The sequence below is a fragment of the Crocodylus porosus genome, unplaced genomic scaffold (assembly GCF_001723895.1).
Source record: "Crocodylus porosus isolate Cpor-Errol unplaced genomic scaffold, CroPor_comp1, whole genome shotgun sequence".
Lineage (NCBI taxonomy): Eukaryota > Metazoa > Chordata > Crocodylia > Crocodylidae > Crocodylus > Crocodylus porosus.
Genome location: NW_017728906.1, coordinates 190957077 through 190975386, shown reverse-complemented (window position 1 = coordinate 190975386; position 18310 = coordinate 190957077). Strand labels below are relative to the sequence as shown.

The window sequence follows — 18310 nt, the reverse complement described above, 5'->3', positions numbered from 1 at the left end:
CTGCCAACACTATGGAAATGAAGTAGTGCAGAAAACCAGGTTGCATTTCCAGTGGACAGAAGCAGAATTAGGGTTTGTGCATCTGATTAGACCTCACACTGGCAGTGCTTAGAAAACCAGCATTTGAGATTCAGTTTTATTAGTTACATTTTCAACAGCAAGCACCACATTACTCAAGACTTGCCACTAAAGCCTGGGCCTGCCATTTATAATGAAAGGACTGGCTCTATAAGCATTAGGAAGAGCAGGAGCTCTGCCAGGTCAGAGCGCTTTGTCAGGCATCAGAGCGACATGTTTCTTTACCAGTTCCTCCCAGCTTTGCCCAAGGCTCCTTCCCTGAACAAGCAGTGCGACCACAGCAGTTGCTGATCCTTCCACAGTGCTCCCAGCTTTCCCTTTACAGCTTGTTTCACTACAGTGATGAATGACTAAAACTACTACCATGTGAAAGCAGGACCAGATCTTAGTCTTGCACTTTACCAAAAACACCATCTCCCCAGAATAGTGAACAATACCTAAGTTGTTCTACAAGAAATCCTGGAGAGAGAGCTCTGCAAAGGGGTCCTTTCCTGAGGCTCTGTGAGGACTCTGACTGGAAGGACTGGATGCTGCAGACAGCTAGTTGAGAAGACAAACAGAGAAGAAAAGAAAAAGAAAAAAAGGTCTCAGAATGACAGAACATGAAAGCAGAAAATGTAATGGAGGGGGGAGCAGTTAAGGAGCAGAAATGAATTGTTAAAACAAGGTGTGTAATCGCATGGGAAGCTGAAGGCTTGTTCAATGGTCTATGTAATGTAGAAACAAGCTGGATGCTACCCAACTACGCTACTCCTGGCTGCTCTGTCCGTCCGTTCATAACTGTATTTGCAGAGAGCTTTCAAGAATAAAGGAGCGATATGAGGCAAGGCATTAACCCTCACAACGAGGCAGACTCATTCTCCCTGTACAAGATATAGGCAGAGATTAAATTCCTTGGTCCTACTCACAATCCGAGTGCCAGCAGGGATTCAAGAACAAGCTTGTGCTGCCCCTGGGACTTGCCTTTACTTTAGGCAGGGACGTGCACCACTTAGACCCGCAAACAAAATGCTAGCAGCCTGGCTTTGGTTAAGCCTGGACAGACTTCAACGTCTTAATAAATTCAAAGGCTTTTGCGAGACAAGCTTGAAGCACGTGTGTGTCACCAAGAGGTGTTAAAGCAGGAGTGCCAGGACGAACAGCTTTCCCTGGAAGGCACCAGTGTCCTACACACTCCAATAGCAGCAGAAGCAAAAAAATGTTTCTTCGACTTCTAGACACATTTATCAAGGCATTAAAAATGCTTATCAATTAATTTAAACTATATCTGATGTCTTAAAACAGATGTTCTCTTCTGTTTGCCAGTGTTGCATGAGGTACATATCACCTCTCACATGCTTCTGCTACGAACAATGACAGGCCTTCAGAGCTTGTTCCCTGGCTTTGGTTCAGACAGTTACTAGTCAGCCCTTGACCTACCACCACCACAACAGCACATGCTTTATTCTTAAAAACTTCCTACCCACAGCAAGAGTTGCGGTATACCAGGCCATTACTGCCAGCACAAACCCTGTGATCTGCCAGCTGGCAGAGGGCAGAAGTGTGCTCCCAGGGATCCAAGAGTTCCTATTCCTTAGGTATGCGTTACAGACTTGATTTCCAGGTTTTCAAACTTGTGCCCAGCACTAGATTATGCTCATGCCATCAGTCTACTGACATCTTAGACACTGCCCCCACAGGAGGCATCCGTACTGCTTTCACCTGGGAAAGGAAGGAAACCCTAGAACCTGGTTGTGAGTGATAAATTAGTTTCCCTGATATGGTGCCCATAAATTGAGACTGCGGAAGCAGCATATTTGCAAGGTGAGAAGCTTGCAAGCAACTGAGCTGCAGTGTCAAGGCATTAAGACTGTTCCCTCTCTACATTCATCCCTTTAAGAAAGCAAAGTCTAAATACTTCCACAGGCCCCCTTGATATTTAAGGCAGACAAATGGAAAAACACTGCTGACAGCCTATAAAAAGAAAGTCACTTTGGCAAGGCATGCCTGCTGTGACCCAACTCCATGACTCAGCTGCTCCCTTCACAGTAAAACATGAAAAGGTGTCAAAGTCCAAAGGAATATCCCATTTCGAAGGCTGGAAGTAATACTGGTAGGTTTAAATCTCAGGGTAGGCATCTGAAATAGGGGATAACTAGAAGTCGAAGTCAAGACTCAAAAAGGAAAGAAAAACCTTAACAACTGATTTCTAATCCAGACTAGTTGAAACACTGTTTAAGAGACTAACAAGGTTCCTCTGTCCAGAAGACAACTACCCAATACACATGACACCAGTACATTTAGAGCAGGTTTCTAAGCCGTTTCTAACAAGCAGCTAGAGCATTTAAAAGAAAGTGGTGCTTAGCAGCAGCTTAATAGGGAGAAACCCATTTAAGAAGACAGGTCTGGCTGACAAGGGTTTCCCTCCTAGCATGATAGAGCTACAACTCTGGGACAGTCTCCTCAAGTCTACTGCTTTAACCATCTAAAAACACAGGAAGGTGCCAGCAGATCAGCTAGTACTCCAAGCAGTCCACTGTCCTGTCTCCACTGTGGTCAGGACCAAGGGCTTTAGGCAAAAAGGCAAGAAACTCCAAAGGCAGCACACTTACAAGTAACCTGTAACCTGTCCACAAGGAAAGCAGACCTGTCTCCTGACATTCCTGTCTTCTGCCATTTGCTACAGGTTGGTTTTTCCCTGAAGTTTTTTTTTTTTTTTTTTTTTAAAACCATACCTACTATTAGCACATTAACGAGAATGGCCACCATGTTAAAGTCCAGGACTTCTCTGAAGCATGAAAAATTCCTGGCAGCAGTCTCTCATGGCCACAAGTAATACCAGTCAACTGTACAATGTACAAAATCAATTTGGCAATGAAAGCAAAACATCAGGGGTGTCAAGTTCCAAGTCATGCCCTGAAACAGATCTAGAATGTCTGACCCCTTGCTTTACATTATGGAATATTACACAAGCCACAACTCAAGTTGAGGTAACCTGCTGCTGCTGACCACATCATCCATGAATGCCCTTACAGCCCTCCTTTGGGCGCCCAAGGTCAGCAACAACCACCATCCTACCAGTTCCTGGTTTTCTGGCCCTTGTGCTTTCAACACATGGCAACACTCGCTTCATCATCAGCCTGCTGATTATCTTCAGCCATGACAAAACTATCCCCACCCCGCCCCCAATCATGACAGCAAAGTACCAACACCATGTTGGTTAACTCAGAAGTGTTTAAGTAATATTGCAATTACTAATGTCTCTGATAATTACTAAAGATTAACTTGAGAACAGCCTCTTTCTACAACTGGCTGTTTCTAGAATCACTGCATAAAGCTAATTTTTCAACATTTTTGAAGTGTCAGCTTCTTCTTCAAGTGAAAAAATAATCTATTGCATAATAAAATAGCTCAATGAAGGATAAACTGGTAACACTTGTGAATCTGATCAATTCTGACATTGAGATAGGATTTTTTTTTTTTTTTTTAAAGCCAAATTTCACTACTTTGCAACCCACAACAGATATTCAAGAATGGAAGTCCTTTCTAACATGCATTTCACTCGGCAAGGTTTAGCCAGTACAAAACCAAAGATGTTAAAACAGCCCAAGTCGGTCACTTTATTACTCAAGTACTTGGCTTTACTTGCTAAGAAGAGGCAGGATCCACCTGACAGAGGAAAAGCCATCTTCGCAGGCAGGCTCACTAACTTACTGAGGAGGGCTTTAAACGAGGTTTGCCAGTGGACAGAAAACAAAACCCCAAGGTTAATGGTGAAGCAGGAGACCTGGAAGAAGCACAAGGGGGCAACAGGGGAGGCCTTCTCATTCTTACTAAGAAAGTACAGCAATCAGCAACTTCTCAGGTGTCTGTTCACGAAAACATGGAGCCTGGGAAACAAGCAGGAAGAATTTGGAAGTGCTTGCACAGTCACAGAACTATGATGCGATTAAACTAACAGCAGGATAGCTTGCAGGACTGGAGCACTGTCATGGGTGGGTACAAACTGTTCAGGATGGATAGGCAGGGGAAAGAAGAGGAGTTGCACTGTACGTAAGAGAGCTGTACGTTTGCTCAAAGCTCCAGTATGAAACTAGAGATAAGCCTGTTGAAGGTCTCTGGGTTAGAAGTTAGATCCAGGTAATGGCTTCTTCCCCTCTGTTTGGCACTAGTAAGGCAACATCTGGAGTACTGTGTCCAGTTTTGGGCTCCTCACACAGAAAGGATGTGGATAACTTGGGAAAGTCCAGTGAATGACAACAAAATGGTTAGGTGAATAGATGACTTACGGAGGGGAGGCTGAAGAAGCTGGGCTTATTCAGTTTGGAGAAGAGAAGACTGAGGGGGTTATTTAGTGGCAGCCTTCAACTACCTGAAGGTGGTTACAAAGAGGATGGAGCTGGACTGTTCAGTGGTGGCAGACAGAACAAGGAGCAATAGCCTCAAGTTGCAACAAGGGAAGCTTAGTTTAGATATTAGGAATAACTCAAAAAGGGGAGAGAGGTGAAGCACTGGAACAGGTCACCCAGAGAGGTTGTGGACTCTCCATCCTTGGAGGTTAAGACCTGGCTCGACAAAGTTTGGCTGGAATGATCCAGTTGGGGATGATCCTGCTTTGAGCAGGGGGTTGGACTTGACCTCCTGGGGTCCCTTCCAACCCTAATCTTCTATGGTTCTACTTGGTCCCATGTCAGAACAGCCTGTGACTGCTTCTCCAGTCCATCCTAGAGTCCACACCTGAACTCAGTCATGGAAATAAGCACAGTTTTTCAAGTTCGAGTGAAGGGGCAGAGTGGAGAAAAGCGACAATGCTGCCAGGATACCCTTTTAGTGAAAGTCAATTTTTAACCTCTTTTCTAAAGCTCCTTTACAAGTACTTTAAGCTTCAACATCCTTGGTTGCCATTTCATCAAGTGGTGAAAAAACAATACAACCATTTCAAAACAGAAATATTTCTGTGCATAGGCTAATCATTAGACATACTGACTGAATGCTCCATTAATAAAGTCGTGATGACTAGGTGAAGTCATTTTTCCACTGCTGCAGAAGAGACTGAAGTCAAGGTTGGTATTTGCATTGATGCAAATATTAAGGGTTGAGGGATGGAAGAACAGAGTTAACAAACGTGAATTATAACAGACTGAAGGCAGTGTTAAAAGGCATTTACCTAACACTTCTTGTGACCCAGTCAGCAAGCATTGCCTACACTGCACTCACTGCCTGGCATGGTATGAACCAGCTGACAATTTATTCTGCAGAAAAATATACTGCTGACATGCAATAAGGCTTTGAAGCAGTCTTGTTGTAAAGCTTAGATAGTAAGATAAGTGCCAACATAAACATATCATCAAATGTCTCATGAAAACTAAACCTAAATACAGAAATAAAGGAATGAAACTAAATATACAAACACAAGTATAACAGGCCATTATAGTCCCAACACAGGAATTATTTAAAAAAAAAGAAGTCTGTGGCCAACACTGCCTCTATTTAATATTGTGAAAAGGTCTCACAACAAGCCTTTGTCATCTTCTTAAGATGCCTTACTGATGTCAGACTTGCTTAAAACTCTGCAATTCCATACAGAAATACAGACTGCTCAACTCGGTGGCAAAACTCTTGGGTTACATGGAGAATGCCGAGCCAAAGGGTGTGTTTAAGTAAACGCAGTAGTTTCTGAAAGCAGCCAATGTGTTACCAAAATTAAACATGGCAAATTTAGTTCTACACAGCTCGTTTACAAGTATTTCCTCCTCCCCCCCCGCCCCATTAGAACAGCTACCCAGCTCAATTCAAGGGAACGGGCAGTTGCGCATTTAATAGTTAACAAAACACAACCCAACACTACACATCTTGTCACTCCTGAAGCAACCCTCAAGCGACAGAACAATGCTCCAAAACAGGATGTTTCTTACTGCTTCTAAAAAGGAAGATGGCCAAATTGAAGCGTATCCCCACCCTCAAAACTGTCAGTTTCTCTACTTTTACCAAATACAGAATCCACATGTTTTCAGTTTTATTCCCTTCCCCTACTTCTGCTCTACAAAAGCATCACAGAATAGGACACAGGCTGACTAGACAGGAGGATAACTGCATATTGTTATAAATGAAGGGCTGTTCAAGAAAATAAAAGCGTCTTTAGTCAGAAAGATGATTTTCTACCAGATGACATCCCTTTTAAGTCATTTTTTCCCCCCCCAAAGACCAGCTCCAAGATTCAGGAATTTTTGGAGATGATCAATATAGCTACTCAGATCAGACTGAGATTACAGACAAACCAGGAAGTGATGCGAGGCCCTATCCTCCCCCAGCTTCCTGGCCAAGTACCAGAGCCTCAAGCAGTGCCATTAAGCCCAAAAAGCAAGGGAGTGAATTTAAAGTCAATACAAGCAACACACCATGGGCAAATCTCCTCGAGTACACATGTGGATTTGCAGTGCTACAAACCCATCTGCAGCACTGCAAATGCATGCATTTGTGGAGCTGCTAATTTGCAGCACCATGGATTTTTGATATGGGGAGATCCTGGTGTCCAAAGACATGCCAAGCAGCAGGCACAGCACACGTGGCTGCAGTATGTACCGCTCAAGACTGGAGCCTGGCTGGCCAGAGCCACTCTAGGGCTGCTCACTCTGCATGCCCATGTTGCTATTACTGCAGCCCCAGGAGGCCCCCAGGTAAGGCTGCTGGGGCCAGCCCACATGCTGGCCCCACTTCCCCTCTCCAACCTGGAGCAGTTTTCCATTCACCAAAGCATGTGTGCAGCAACATGCCCAGGGCCAACTAACAGTGGCACAAACGTGCTGCTATTTGCCTCCAGGGAAACGCATGTTCCCACTTGTGGGGATGCACTCTATGGTGACAGTAATGAGGCTTCTGAACAGCTTTAGTTTAGAGGCAAATGCACTGTGTATACATTTTATGTACATTGGAAGGTACACACTTGTAACCAAATGGAGAAACAGACCCATAAGTATCTTCACTTTAAAATGGCAGGAAGTCACAGACCTCTGCAGCAGACGACTATAGATTCACTGACCAAAACATTTCTGGTTAAGTACATGAAAAATTAGTTTGGTTTGATGCACAAAGTTAGCTGAGATGCAAGAACCTGACAGCTTCAGTATTCATCCAGCCTGCCAAGGCTGGATTCCCTAAAGTCCACTCATACCATCAGGGAAGACAAGAGGCTCCCCTGATTCAAGCTTTCATGACTTAAGTCTCCTCAAAAGCATCAAGTCCAGAAATACATGTATATGCCCCTCTGCACAGCATCTCGCCTCTCAATCATATCTTAAATTGGTTAAAAGAATAAGATTACTACAAGGGAGGAAGCTGCCAATGTCCAAGCTACACAAGTTGCAGAGAGAAAGCAAAGACAAATGGCTTCCTAATAATTAGCCATTAGGCCACACCTGCACTCAGTTTTCAGAGCAAGGCTTTTATCCAAATCAGAAATAACACACCACCATGCTTCTAATTCAGAAGCATTTATAAATCCATACACAATGTTAAGGCCCAAATCCTATGCCAGCTGTTGTGTTCAAGACTTGGAAGGTGTTTCAGCAGAGTGGCTGCCATCTCCAGAGACCAATCCCATTCCATGCTGAGGGTGCACTTAACTCCACTACTCTGGGGGGGGACTTTATGCACTTGTATCAGGTTGGCATTCAGTTCACTCAGACTTCTGATTCAGCAAATGTGACAGCAGCACTGATTTTAGCATAAAATGAAGTACAGTGTGAGAAGCACCATGCAGGTAGACGAGGGTCAAGTAAGTGATATCAGATTTACTGAAAGAACAACTCAAATAGTTGGAAAAATTCTTCTTTGCACACTTTCAGGTACAATTCCCCTTCAACACTTTCACTGCCTGATAAAGGGTACTCATACCTGAAAGCTTGCAAAGAAGAATTTTTCCAACTATTTGGAGTTGGTCTGATAAAAGACATCAGATTTACCCAAAGAACCTTGTTTGCCCATCTCCTTAGACCAACACTGCTACAACCTATGCTCCAGAAGCACCACACATCTGTCTGGTATCTTAGCAGTGAGGGCACTCCCTGAACATGGGTGACTTACTGGGGTCTAACTCTTGCTTAGAGCAGGTTGTTAACCTGCCTCTATGCTCTCTGAACATTTCCTACCAACCAAGCTATGGGCTAGGCAGGGCTGAGGGCAACCTCTGCCATTACCACATCCATTTTAAAAGTACAGGGGGGCAATACAATCACTCTAAAAAAAGGTGGTCAGTACCATCTCTACGAGGAGTTGAGAGCAGCTCAGAGGTTTAAAAGATGGTTCCATAGCTATTAATTCACTGATTCACAAAAGCCATACTGCATTCCCAAATCTGACAGTGATAGCAATTAGGTCACTCTCCTTTAAGAGATGCAAGTTGCATCAGACTTGGGATATCAAGCGGTTGCACCTTGCAGAAATAACAGAACAGTGTAGCACTGGGGTGCTATTCAGAAAGAACAGCAGGAAATAAATTGGGCAAAATGAAGTGTTTTCAGGAAAGACTGGAAAACAAAGTGAAGTAAGGAATACAGCAAAAATGGGCTTTAGTGATTACAGAAACAACCTTGGTATGGCTAAAATAGTTCTACAACTATTCAACTAAACAAGAGGGAAAAAGAGACACTGGTCACCAAAATCTCTTAAGACTGGCAGTTGAGAAAGTGTCCTTCCATAAAAGCAAAGTAGGAGGAATTTGTTGCTATACAAAATTTAAGTAAACCTGGGAACCAACCAACACCTTATTAATGAAGCAGAAATGCACTGTATGAGCCATCACATTACAGAAGTGTCAAAGAGGACAAAATAAGCATGAAGTTGGATGCATATTTACCTGTGCTCCCGGTACAGGGCCAAAAGGGTTTGCTGGTCTCATAACAGGTTGGCTGTATATCAAGGTTGGTTGCGTCATTACTGGTACACCTCCCACTTGTGAGGGCTAAATCAGGAACAGAATCAAATTATATACTGCTTAAATTAAATGCCCCTCCCCTCTCCCTCTTGCAGGGTGGAAGGAAGGGGATGAAAGAAGAATCTTCACATTTGGCATGATCAAACGTGAAACGGCACTTCTGCAAGGGGAATATAAACCGAGGTTACTGGAAAAGAACATTATGCCATCTATTTTTTTTACAAGACTACGTCCATGCTAGAGGACAAAATGTTGAAGCCGTCTGCATAAATCTGCGGTTTAACGCAGGATTTTTGACAGTATCCTCAACTGTGTTGTCCGCAGATATGGAGGTTTTGACACTTCTCCCTTTTGTATTTGTGCCTCCAATGCATGGAAAGAGCAAGTTATTAGGATTAATATTTGGTATACTTCAGAGAACCAAATGAAAACAGGTACATAATGCATTCATATATCCAATATATATTGAAGTCCTGATATTATCAAGCTTTTGAACACTGATGAAAGTAGGTAATGTATAATGCATTAGATCCCAGTTTTCTATGACAAGGACAATATGGAAACATTGAAGTTAAAGTCAAAGTCCCTCACCTTGCTTAAAATTCAGTTGACTTAGGTTACACCCTATCCATCTGTGCTTTGTTGGCATTTCACTGGCCAAAAATAGGCTGACCAATTTTGTTCTTTTTGATCACACTGGTCAGACTATGGGGTTCATATTCCACATGTGCCACCAACTAGTGGCACAGGAAAAGCCATATGCTATTAACCCTGAGGAGACAACATTTATGCTTCAACCCTATTTTGTTTACAACAGCAATAACCCGATGAAGGCCGCATAATGGGGTCAGTATTCCTGAATGAAGAACCCCAGCTGAGAATACCCTGAACAAGATCTAAAGAATCCTGGACCAATTTGAAAGCCTACTGCTGTCCTCAGCAATCCTTCAGCAACGAGAACATTGCTCTGAACAAATATAGCTTAGCCAGTGATGGAGAGAAGGCTCTAAAATTTTAGATCAACTCTTCCTTTTGGACTGAGCTCCAATACCATGACACAAAGGTTTCCCTTTATATAAAGTATCTGGCAAGTTGATATGCGAGTGAAGTAATTAGATTTTGTCATCAGGATCAACTAAACTCAGAATTTATGACAACTTACAAAAGTGAACTTTAAAACCCAAGTAGTTTATGAATATATTCATATAGATTAGCAAACAACTTGGGAATAATAGCTGTGAACTGTTTACCCAAAGAATTGTTTTGAGAGGTCTGCCTCTACTACACCACTTTTCTTTTACAAAACATGACAATCCACAGGGGACTGCCAGGTTTATATTTAGATTAACACTGTACAGTTGATATTTCCATGTTGTACTGTTATTTGAGAGGTACTTATCAGGATAGCATTCTTAGCGTAGTAAGAGACTTCCTCTAGGTTAAGAGCATGTAATGAATTACTGCGATATTTTACCATTAGATTCTTGTGTACTATTAATCCGAGTCTTGTGAGCATGGAAGCATCCCATACAAGATAGCTCAGAGAGAAATCTAAGTTTTATTGCTATTCCAGGTGAGAAATTCTGGAGAGCGTCTGTCCCTGTGATTACCTGAATTTTCTTATTTCAGGATGAGGGAATCTCCTGAAATGTAGCTCTCAGAACATTACTGGATGACTAGTAAAGAAAAATTCAAGTTTCAACACAAGCACATTAACACACAAAGTCTGGAAACTCCCCAGTGCAGATAATTAAACAACTGATGGAGAATCTACAAGTAGTGCAGGACAAGAATGAACAGAGGGTCTACCATTTACTGATCAGACCATAGGTCCATCTTGCCCAGTATCCTGCGTCACAGGGGCAGAGAGTGGATGCTGAGAGGGAGAGTGACCTGGGTCTCCACGTTCCTCTCTTATGTGCAGCCTCCAGCATCGGAACCTGAAGAACTAGTTCATGCAATTTCTGCCAGCACATGTACGTCAATCAGAGGTGCTAAGAGGCATAATCTTTAACTGGCATCTGTGACAGCTACCCCCATAAACAACACCTGGGGGAGTGATCAGACATCAATCCCAGACAGACAAAAGCCTGTGGCAGAACACTAACTTCCCTGGGCATTCATGCCATCACTGACTTCACAGTACAGGTTTCCCTCGACTTATGCGGTAACACGTGTTCCTGGAGAACAGCACAAGTCAAAATTTGCACAAAAAAGTGAACCGACTTTATAACGTAACAAGTGTGATAGGTTCCCATGATGGTGAGGGAGGAAGGCTTGGACTAAGGAAGGGGCGCCACTCCCAGGGCTGCACAATGGAGCAAAGCAGAAGGAACAGAGTGGCATTCAACCCCAGCGCTGGCTGTAGCAGCCCCAGGAACAGCCAACACCAGCTGCCTGCAGCCACTGGGCTGCACCATGCTCCACTTGTCCCCACTCACCCCAGTTCCTGGGCTGCACCGTGCCCTGGTGCAGGCATAAGTGCAAAGAAGCAGAGCCCCAGGCAGCACGGGGCATGGCATTTACCCCAGCCCCAGCACCGGGGAGGGGCACACCTCTTGCAGCTCTGCACCCCCTTGGGAGGGCTGTGAGCACTGGGGTGCTGTGCCTCGCTCTTCCCAGGGAATGCAGGCCCCCGATCTGCACATGGCATGACAGCAAGCTACCACTGCAGGCTGGGGCCAGCACATCCCCCAGCCTGCAGCCTTCCTAGGGGATGCTGAGCTGCAAGAGGCACACCCTCCCCTCCCACCCACTGACTGGTTCCTCCACAACTGGCACAGGCTACTCCTAGGGCTGGGGTGAGTGCTATGCCTCGCACTGCCCCGAGCTCCATTTGTCTGCACTTACCCCGGCCCCTGCTGGGGCAGCCGACACTAGGGCATGGTGCAGCCCAGCGGCTGCGCTCCCAGGGCCCCTGCAGCCAGGGCTGGGGTGAGTGGGGCCAAGGCCCTTTCTCTTCCCCCCCTCCCCAGATTTACCTGCTTGGGTAGGGGGCACCTATGCTGATTACATGAGAGCAAATTTACCTCACATAATGAATTACAGGTCTAAAATATGCTCATCAAATAAGATCAAATTCACATATAAAGAACCTGCATAAAAAATAAAATAAAAAAAAAACCAAACAAAAAAAACCCCACACACCTGAGGGAAACCTGTAGCTGCTCTTGGACAGCAAAAAACTTTAAAGCCAGCTAGAAAATGAAAAAAAACTGTGGAATAAGTAGTCATCTGCAACTGGGCTGTTAGATAAGATCTCAGGAAAGCTGGATTCTTATCCTAATACTTGAACTAGCTTTTATTATTCTATTTCCTTCAGTGGGTTGCTTTGGTCATCCCCTTTAGTCTCTTCAAATTACCTCCCCCTCCCTCAGCAATTTCCCTTTTTCCTGCCCCTTGCATTTAAAATGATATTTATCTTTTCTATTCAGTACCCCCTGCTCTCTGCAAACCCATCCAGAACACTTGAGCAAGTAGGATATCTGCCTCTCTGAAGTTAGTCTATAAGAGTGCCATATTGCTTTGCCTTCTGCTATTCCGTTATCAGTAAAGCACTTAGGAGAGATATATACAGAAAGAATGAAGTTAAGCAGATACTAGGTGAAGCAGCAGAATAGAAAAAAAAAACAAAAAAACTACACACTCTGACAGCCCCAGGTAACAGTCATCTTTAAGGAATAAGAGATTTAGAGAAGAACTGGGTACCCAATTAGCTTTCTTGCCCCTCAATGTTAAGATCATCTTGTTATAATACTTTGCATGCACATGAGTGTGTGTAAACAAAGCAAGTTTATAGTAAAGCATGCATAGCAAAACTGAAAGAAGTTCCACTAACCATTCCATATGCCATCATCCCTGTTGGTGTTGTAGCAGGATAGGCCATTACAGGTGGTGCCTAACAAAGAGAGAAAGAAATACTGAGCTGCATGAAAAGATTGTTGCATCCATAGTAATATGTTGCCTTTAAGTGTCAACTACTGCACTTAGACAGTATATTACTAATATACCTTTTTTTTTGCTAAATTAGCATTTGTGAAATACAAAAAACCCCCTCCAACTCTAGAACTCTTGGTTCAGAGGAGATTTATTTTATTAGAACTAAAAATAGCAAAAAGAGCTTCTTTCTTTGCAAGTTTTTGGGCACAAGCATCCTTCTTTAGGCTGAGGGGAAATCAAAGATTGTAAAAACCCTCTTAGGTAGGAAATAAACTTAAAATTTCACACAAAGGAAAGCTGAGGCTGGACATATATTCCCATGGGTCTGAGTCTCCTTTCATGTGAGTTGCTCTCTGATGTTCAGATAAGGCTGTCCTCCTGGGGGGAGGAGATTGTCACATGTCAGAAACAGGCAGGGAGGCACAGAAATATCTCTTGTTTAGCAGTGGAGTTTACTTTTTCAAAGATGGCTAAAATACAATATCTTTTAGGTTTCTGGGATCCATTTTGCAGCTGCGTTGGCCTGAGAAAAAGAAATACAAAACTCTAGAACTCTTGGTTCAGAGGCAATAGCTTTTATTTTTTGTATTTCTCCATCTCAGGCCAACACAGCTGGCAGCTGATATCAAAGTGGAGTGCCCCAGGGGGTGGTCCTGGGGCTGGTTTTGTTCTAGGTCTTCATCAATGACCTGGAATATGGCAGAGCACACCCTCAGTAAGCTTTCAGATGATACTAAGGCAGAGGGGGAAAGTAGCAGATATGTTGGAGGGTAGAGTTAGGATTCAGAGCAACCTAGACAAATAGGAGGACCAAGCCAAAAGGATGCAGACAACTTGGAGAGAGTCCAGCAGCAGGCAAAAATGGTTTGGGGGCTGGGGGACCTGACTTATGATAGTTTATTTTGTCTAGAGAAAAGAGAAGATGTGGGGGAAGGTGGGTCAAAGGTTTAATAGCGGTCTTCAACTACCTGCAAGGGGGTTCCAAGGAGAATGGAGCTGGACTGTTCTCAAGTGGTGCTAGATAAACAGAACAAGGAGCAAATGTTGCCTCCAGAGAAGACTAGGTTAGATATTAGGAAGAATTTTCTCATGAGTAAGGCAGTAAAAAACACTGGAACAGGTTACCCAGAAGTGGTAGAAGCTCAATCCTTGGAGGTTTTCAAAACCCAGCTACACCAAGCCTTGGCTGGAATGATCTCACTGGGGCTGGACTAGATGACCTCCTGAGGTCCCTTCTAGCCCTAAATTTATGATTCCAATTCTCACAAGACGACTCAGACCCAGAAGAATACATGTCCAGCCTCAATCTCCCCTGTGCAAAGTGAAGAAATGAAGTTTATTTTCTATGTAAGAGGACTCTTACAACTCTGACTTCTCCTCAGCCTGAAGGATGTGCGCGCCCAAAAGCTTGCAAAGAAAGAATTTTAACTGTTTTTCAGTTGGTCTAATAAAATGTATCAACCTCTGAACCAAAAGGTTTAGGAATTCTGTATGCGTCTCAGACCAACACTGCTACAAATAGACCCCTATTAGCAGTTGTAAGGTTTAACCAAATTTTCTTATATAAAATTTTTAATCATGTGCCACAGTTTTCTTATACTAAACCTTTTAAAAAGCCTTGACATGCATCTAATTGTTACTAATTGGAATAATTATGTTAAGACTTTGGCCAACAACAACCTAGTGTTCCAGCTACTGGTCTTTGTGCTTTTTTGGACTAAACAGTAAGAGAAAGATGCTTTAGACATCACGAGATTCAGAAAACAAGCAACTCTTTCTGAATCCTATGAAGTATACAACTTAATATTTATCTTTAAGAAACTGTGTCCAGGTGGTTCTAAAGATGGAACCAAAAAATAAGAGGCCAAATGACCGTCACAGAAGACATCCAGAAGTTCTTTTCTTTGACAGCAGCCCACAAACCAGAGGTAAGGGGGCAGGAGGCTCCCAAGATTACTTCAGTCCTTATGCAATTCCACCACTTCCAGCAATGGTGCAAATGCAATTGTTGACTGGCTTTTGGTATTTTTCCAGACTGCCTTGCCCCATTCAGAGGCAGTCATCTAGACAACACTGTACTAAGTGTCCCTGGCTACACTTGTCCTGAAGCAAAGATCAGAATTGTGAAATCATGATGGTCTGATTTTTTTTATTTTTGGAGTATCAGTTCCATGTTTTGCACCCATTTGTCAAGGCACAATTTTTTTTTTAAAGAAAAAAATTGAAGACTCCTAGAAATACCTCAGTTACCACAAATCAAAGCAGTCACTGCTTTTAATCCATACTGCAGTGTATTCATAGTAGTAAACTTTTGCTTGTGACAAAAATAAGATTAGCAGCTCTGCTCCATGTTTTCTGTCAACTAAACATCTTCCTTGCTCTAAAAAAAAACAAAACACAAAAAAAAACAAAACAAAAAACAAAAACAAAAACCTGACACCTGCAAAGACCTTCTGATACTTCATAAAGCCAGAAAGGCATGGTTTATAAAAGGAAATTCTGCATACCATATTCATTTGTCATCTCATCGCCCTTCCACCATTTTATATAGAATTCTGATTGCAAAGAGATCTTAGAGTCTGAATATTTATGAAGTGCCAAATTAATGTCTTACCCAGCCGTCTTCATCTGCTTCACCTTTATAAGTTATGCAAGTGATTTAACATGTGTTACATTCTTTGCTGGGGAAGTTTCATGACAGCCAGAAGATATACCCAATGATTATAATTTTCATGCTTGGCTCTTGCATTATAATGCTGTAGAATACAACTGGATCTGTGCTACCCGTGGTATTTAAACCTAGACTTGTGCCCACTTGCCTACTGTTATTCTTAAGAGACATTTACTGCAGAGCTGCATAATTAGCTCTGCAGTAAATGTCTGTGTGTCTACATGTGCAGCCCTATTAGGCCACAGGAAACAAACCCTGCAGCAGGTCAGTACTTGTAAATACAGGTACTATCCAGCTGTAGTTCCCATGCACTGACCTGGCTGGCTGAGGCATGAGGATGCTTCAGTGCAGGGGTTGCCTGCTGGTGAGCACCTCATACCCTAGCCAGCCCCTCTGCAGCAAAATGAGCTGAGTTAGAGCAGCCATGGGCTGGCAGGCTGACTGCCCCAGATCCCCTGCCAGCCAAGGCTGCTCTGTCCTGGTTCAACATGCTGTGGTCCGGAGTGCATACTATGTGCCAGAGTGTATTGCTGTGCATTAATATGCATGTGTAGATGTACCCAGGTGACAGGTTCTAAAGGCACAAACTTCTACTGGTAGGTAAGTGACTTCTAAGCTGAGCTCCCCAGAATGTGGTACAAGTAGAATTTTTATTAGGATTAACTGAGGTACGAGCTGCTCTTTAACTAGTGATACCCAATGTTAAATCAGCATTCTAAAAATTAAGAATATTTTCCTGTTTGAAGAATTAGTTGCATCATATACTATCTAAATATCTATTCATGCAGTTCAAAAGACTACTCTGAAAATTACTGAACTTGTCAACACTACATTCACAATATATGCTGGCTAATTTTTTTTCCCCCAGAATGTGCAAGTATAGGACTTTATATTCTTCACTGCCAACATCCCACAATGAACAAAAACAGAGAAAGACCAATATTGTTGAAAGATCATCTGAAATGAAAGACTGCATTCGTCAAAGAAAGCAACACACACAGGTTACAGCTTGCCCCTTATAAACTGGAATTTTCTCCCTTTAGTTGAGCATTAATGACATATTGGTCTCTCCCTACTTAGAAAGCAAGATCTACAAATCAATGTAGATAAAGTGCCAAGTATAACAGAAGCCTGTGAGATTTCATGCAGTTACTCAAAACACAAACATCTCATCTTCATTCAAAATTCATCAAGTGCATTCGAGGCAGCAAACACCCCAGCTCTGGCAGCAGATGGTACAATATTAAAAGCAAGAAAAAAAAAATCTTGGTAATTCCCATGCCATCATTCGAGTCAAGAGCCTGCAGAATACCCACAAGATTTGTATGTGCTAGGAAAAGCTCAAATTCTCAGCACACCAAAGGTCTTAAACATGAGACGTATGCAATAGCAGGAAGGTTATGAGATTCTGCTACAGCAGTGGTTAATATCAGCATGCCAGTTGATAGCAAAAAGGCTGTGGGGTTTTTTCACTTACGTATTGTGGAAAATGCATGCCATTCTGTATTTCCCAGGGAGAACAATTACATAATGCAATAACACTGGATTAGAAACGAGTACGAACAACACAATATACACAGACAGCATTTTAGTTCACAACTACACTTAATATCTATTCTAAAATACATATTCTTGTAATCCAAATCATTTAGTGAGGCAACATCTGTTATGGGACACTGTCAAGGCTGATTGCTTTGCATGTTTACAAAGCCAGTTATTTTTGTTTTCCAAAAAAACAGGTCTTTTCTTCTTAAAAAAGTTAGGCAGGCAGCAGCACTGCAAGCAGAAACAATCCTACAACAAAAAAAAAATCAGTGAACCAAGGCAGAAGGAATGTGATGCGAATAACACATTTAGTCTTTTAGGGTTTGTTTTTTTTTAAAAAGAAAAAAAAAAAAAAAAGGGAAAGCTTTCACATAAAAAGCCCTTGACAGTGTCTTTAAAACAAGCAGTAAATTTTGAAGTCTAATATGTTACAAGCAGATGTACAAAGACAGTGGTTATTTTGCTAACAATTAACTAGCATCAAACACATTAGGGACTGGAGTTAATAGCCGCCACCCAACACAGCAGCAGCTAGCACACCTGGAGAGAGACAGTGCTTCTCTAATCAGTTATAAAATATTGCATTATACTGCTGATTCACAGGCACACTTTTGGACCATACAAATTTTTAAAAAATTGTTACATTTATGCAATCTTGTAAGTTTGTGATAAGAGAGGGGAATGATTTAAAAAAAAACTTGGGTCCAATCAACATTACTAGAAGTGTTCAAATACATTCTTCTCCCTGCCCCTCTCAACATTAAGGGCTGGGAGGACAGACCCCATGTTACACCATCTGTAGCACAAGTTACTTTTAGTCAGAATTAGATTGGTTGGTCACAAACACTAAAAGCAAATTACACATCAGGATGCAACAGTATTAGCTACATCTATTTTTAAAGGGAACCATCACCATTGCCCATATCTTCAAGGAGTGTAGGATGAAGTACTTCCTGCTGCATCTCCCAAAACAGGCTAAGTGTTAGACTTTATAGCTTTACCAGGCCCAAGTGTAGCTCCAAACACTACAACCCCCAACCACCACTTCTGACTTGCACACAGTGTTATTTAAGCCATTTCTGGCCTAACAATATTCTATATTTACACTAGGATTTAACCACATTACAGAAGAACTCAAAGGCAAATTTAGAGCATGTGGAGTCAGA

The 18310-nt window shown here is 42.6% G+C and overlaps 1 protein-coding gene across 10 annotated transcripts in view; it reads right to left on the bottom strand.

Annotated features, from left to right (window-relative positions):
• PICALM (phosphatidylinositol binding clathrin assembly protein) overlaps nt 1–18310 on the bottom strand; it is a 50610-nt gene that overhangs the window by 1316 nt on the left and 30984 nt on the right. For 5 of the 10 annotated variants that reach the window (XM_019530381.1, XM_019530383.1, XM_019530387.1 and 2 more), the window contains 4 exons: nt 17077–17100; nt 12828–12887; nt 8912–9016; nt 516–618 (listed from right to left, as the gene is read on the bottom strand). In XM_019530381.1, the coding sequence (XP_019385926.1) occupies nt 526–618; nt 8912–9016; nt 12828–12887; nt 17077–17100 (282 nt within the window). In that variant the 3' untranslated portion in view covers nt 516–525. The remainder of the gene's footprint in view (nt 1–515; nt 619–8911; nt 9017–12827; nt 12888–17076; nt 17101–18310) is intronic. The other 5 variants (XM_019530382.1, XM_019530384.1, XM_019530385.1 and 2 more) reach the window with 4 other exon arrangements.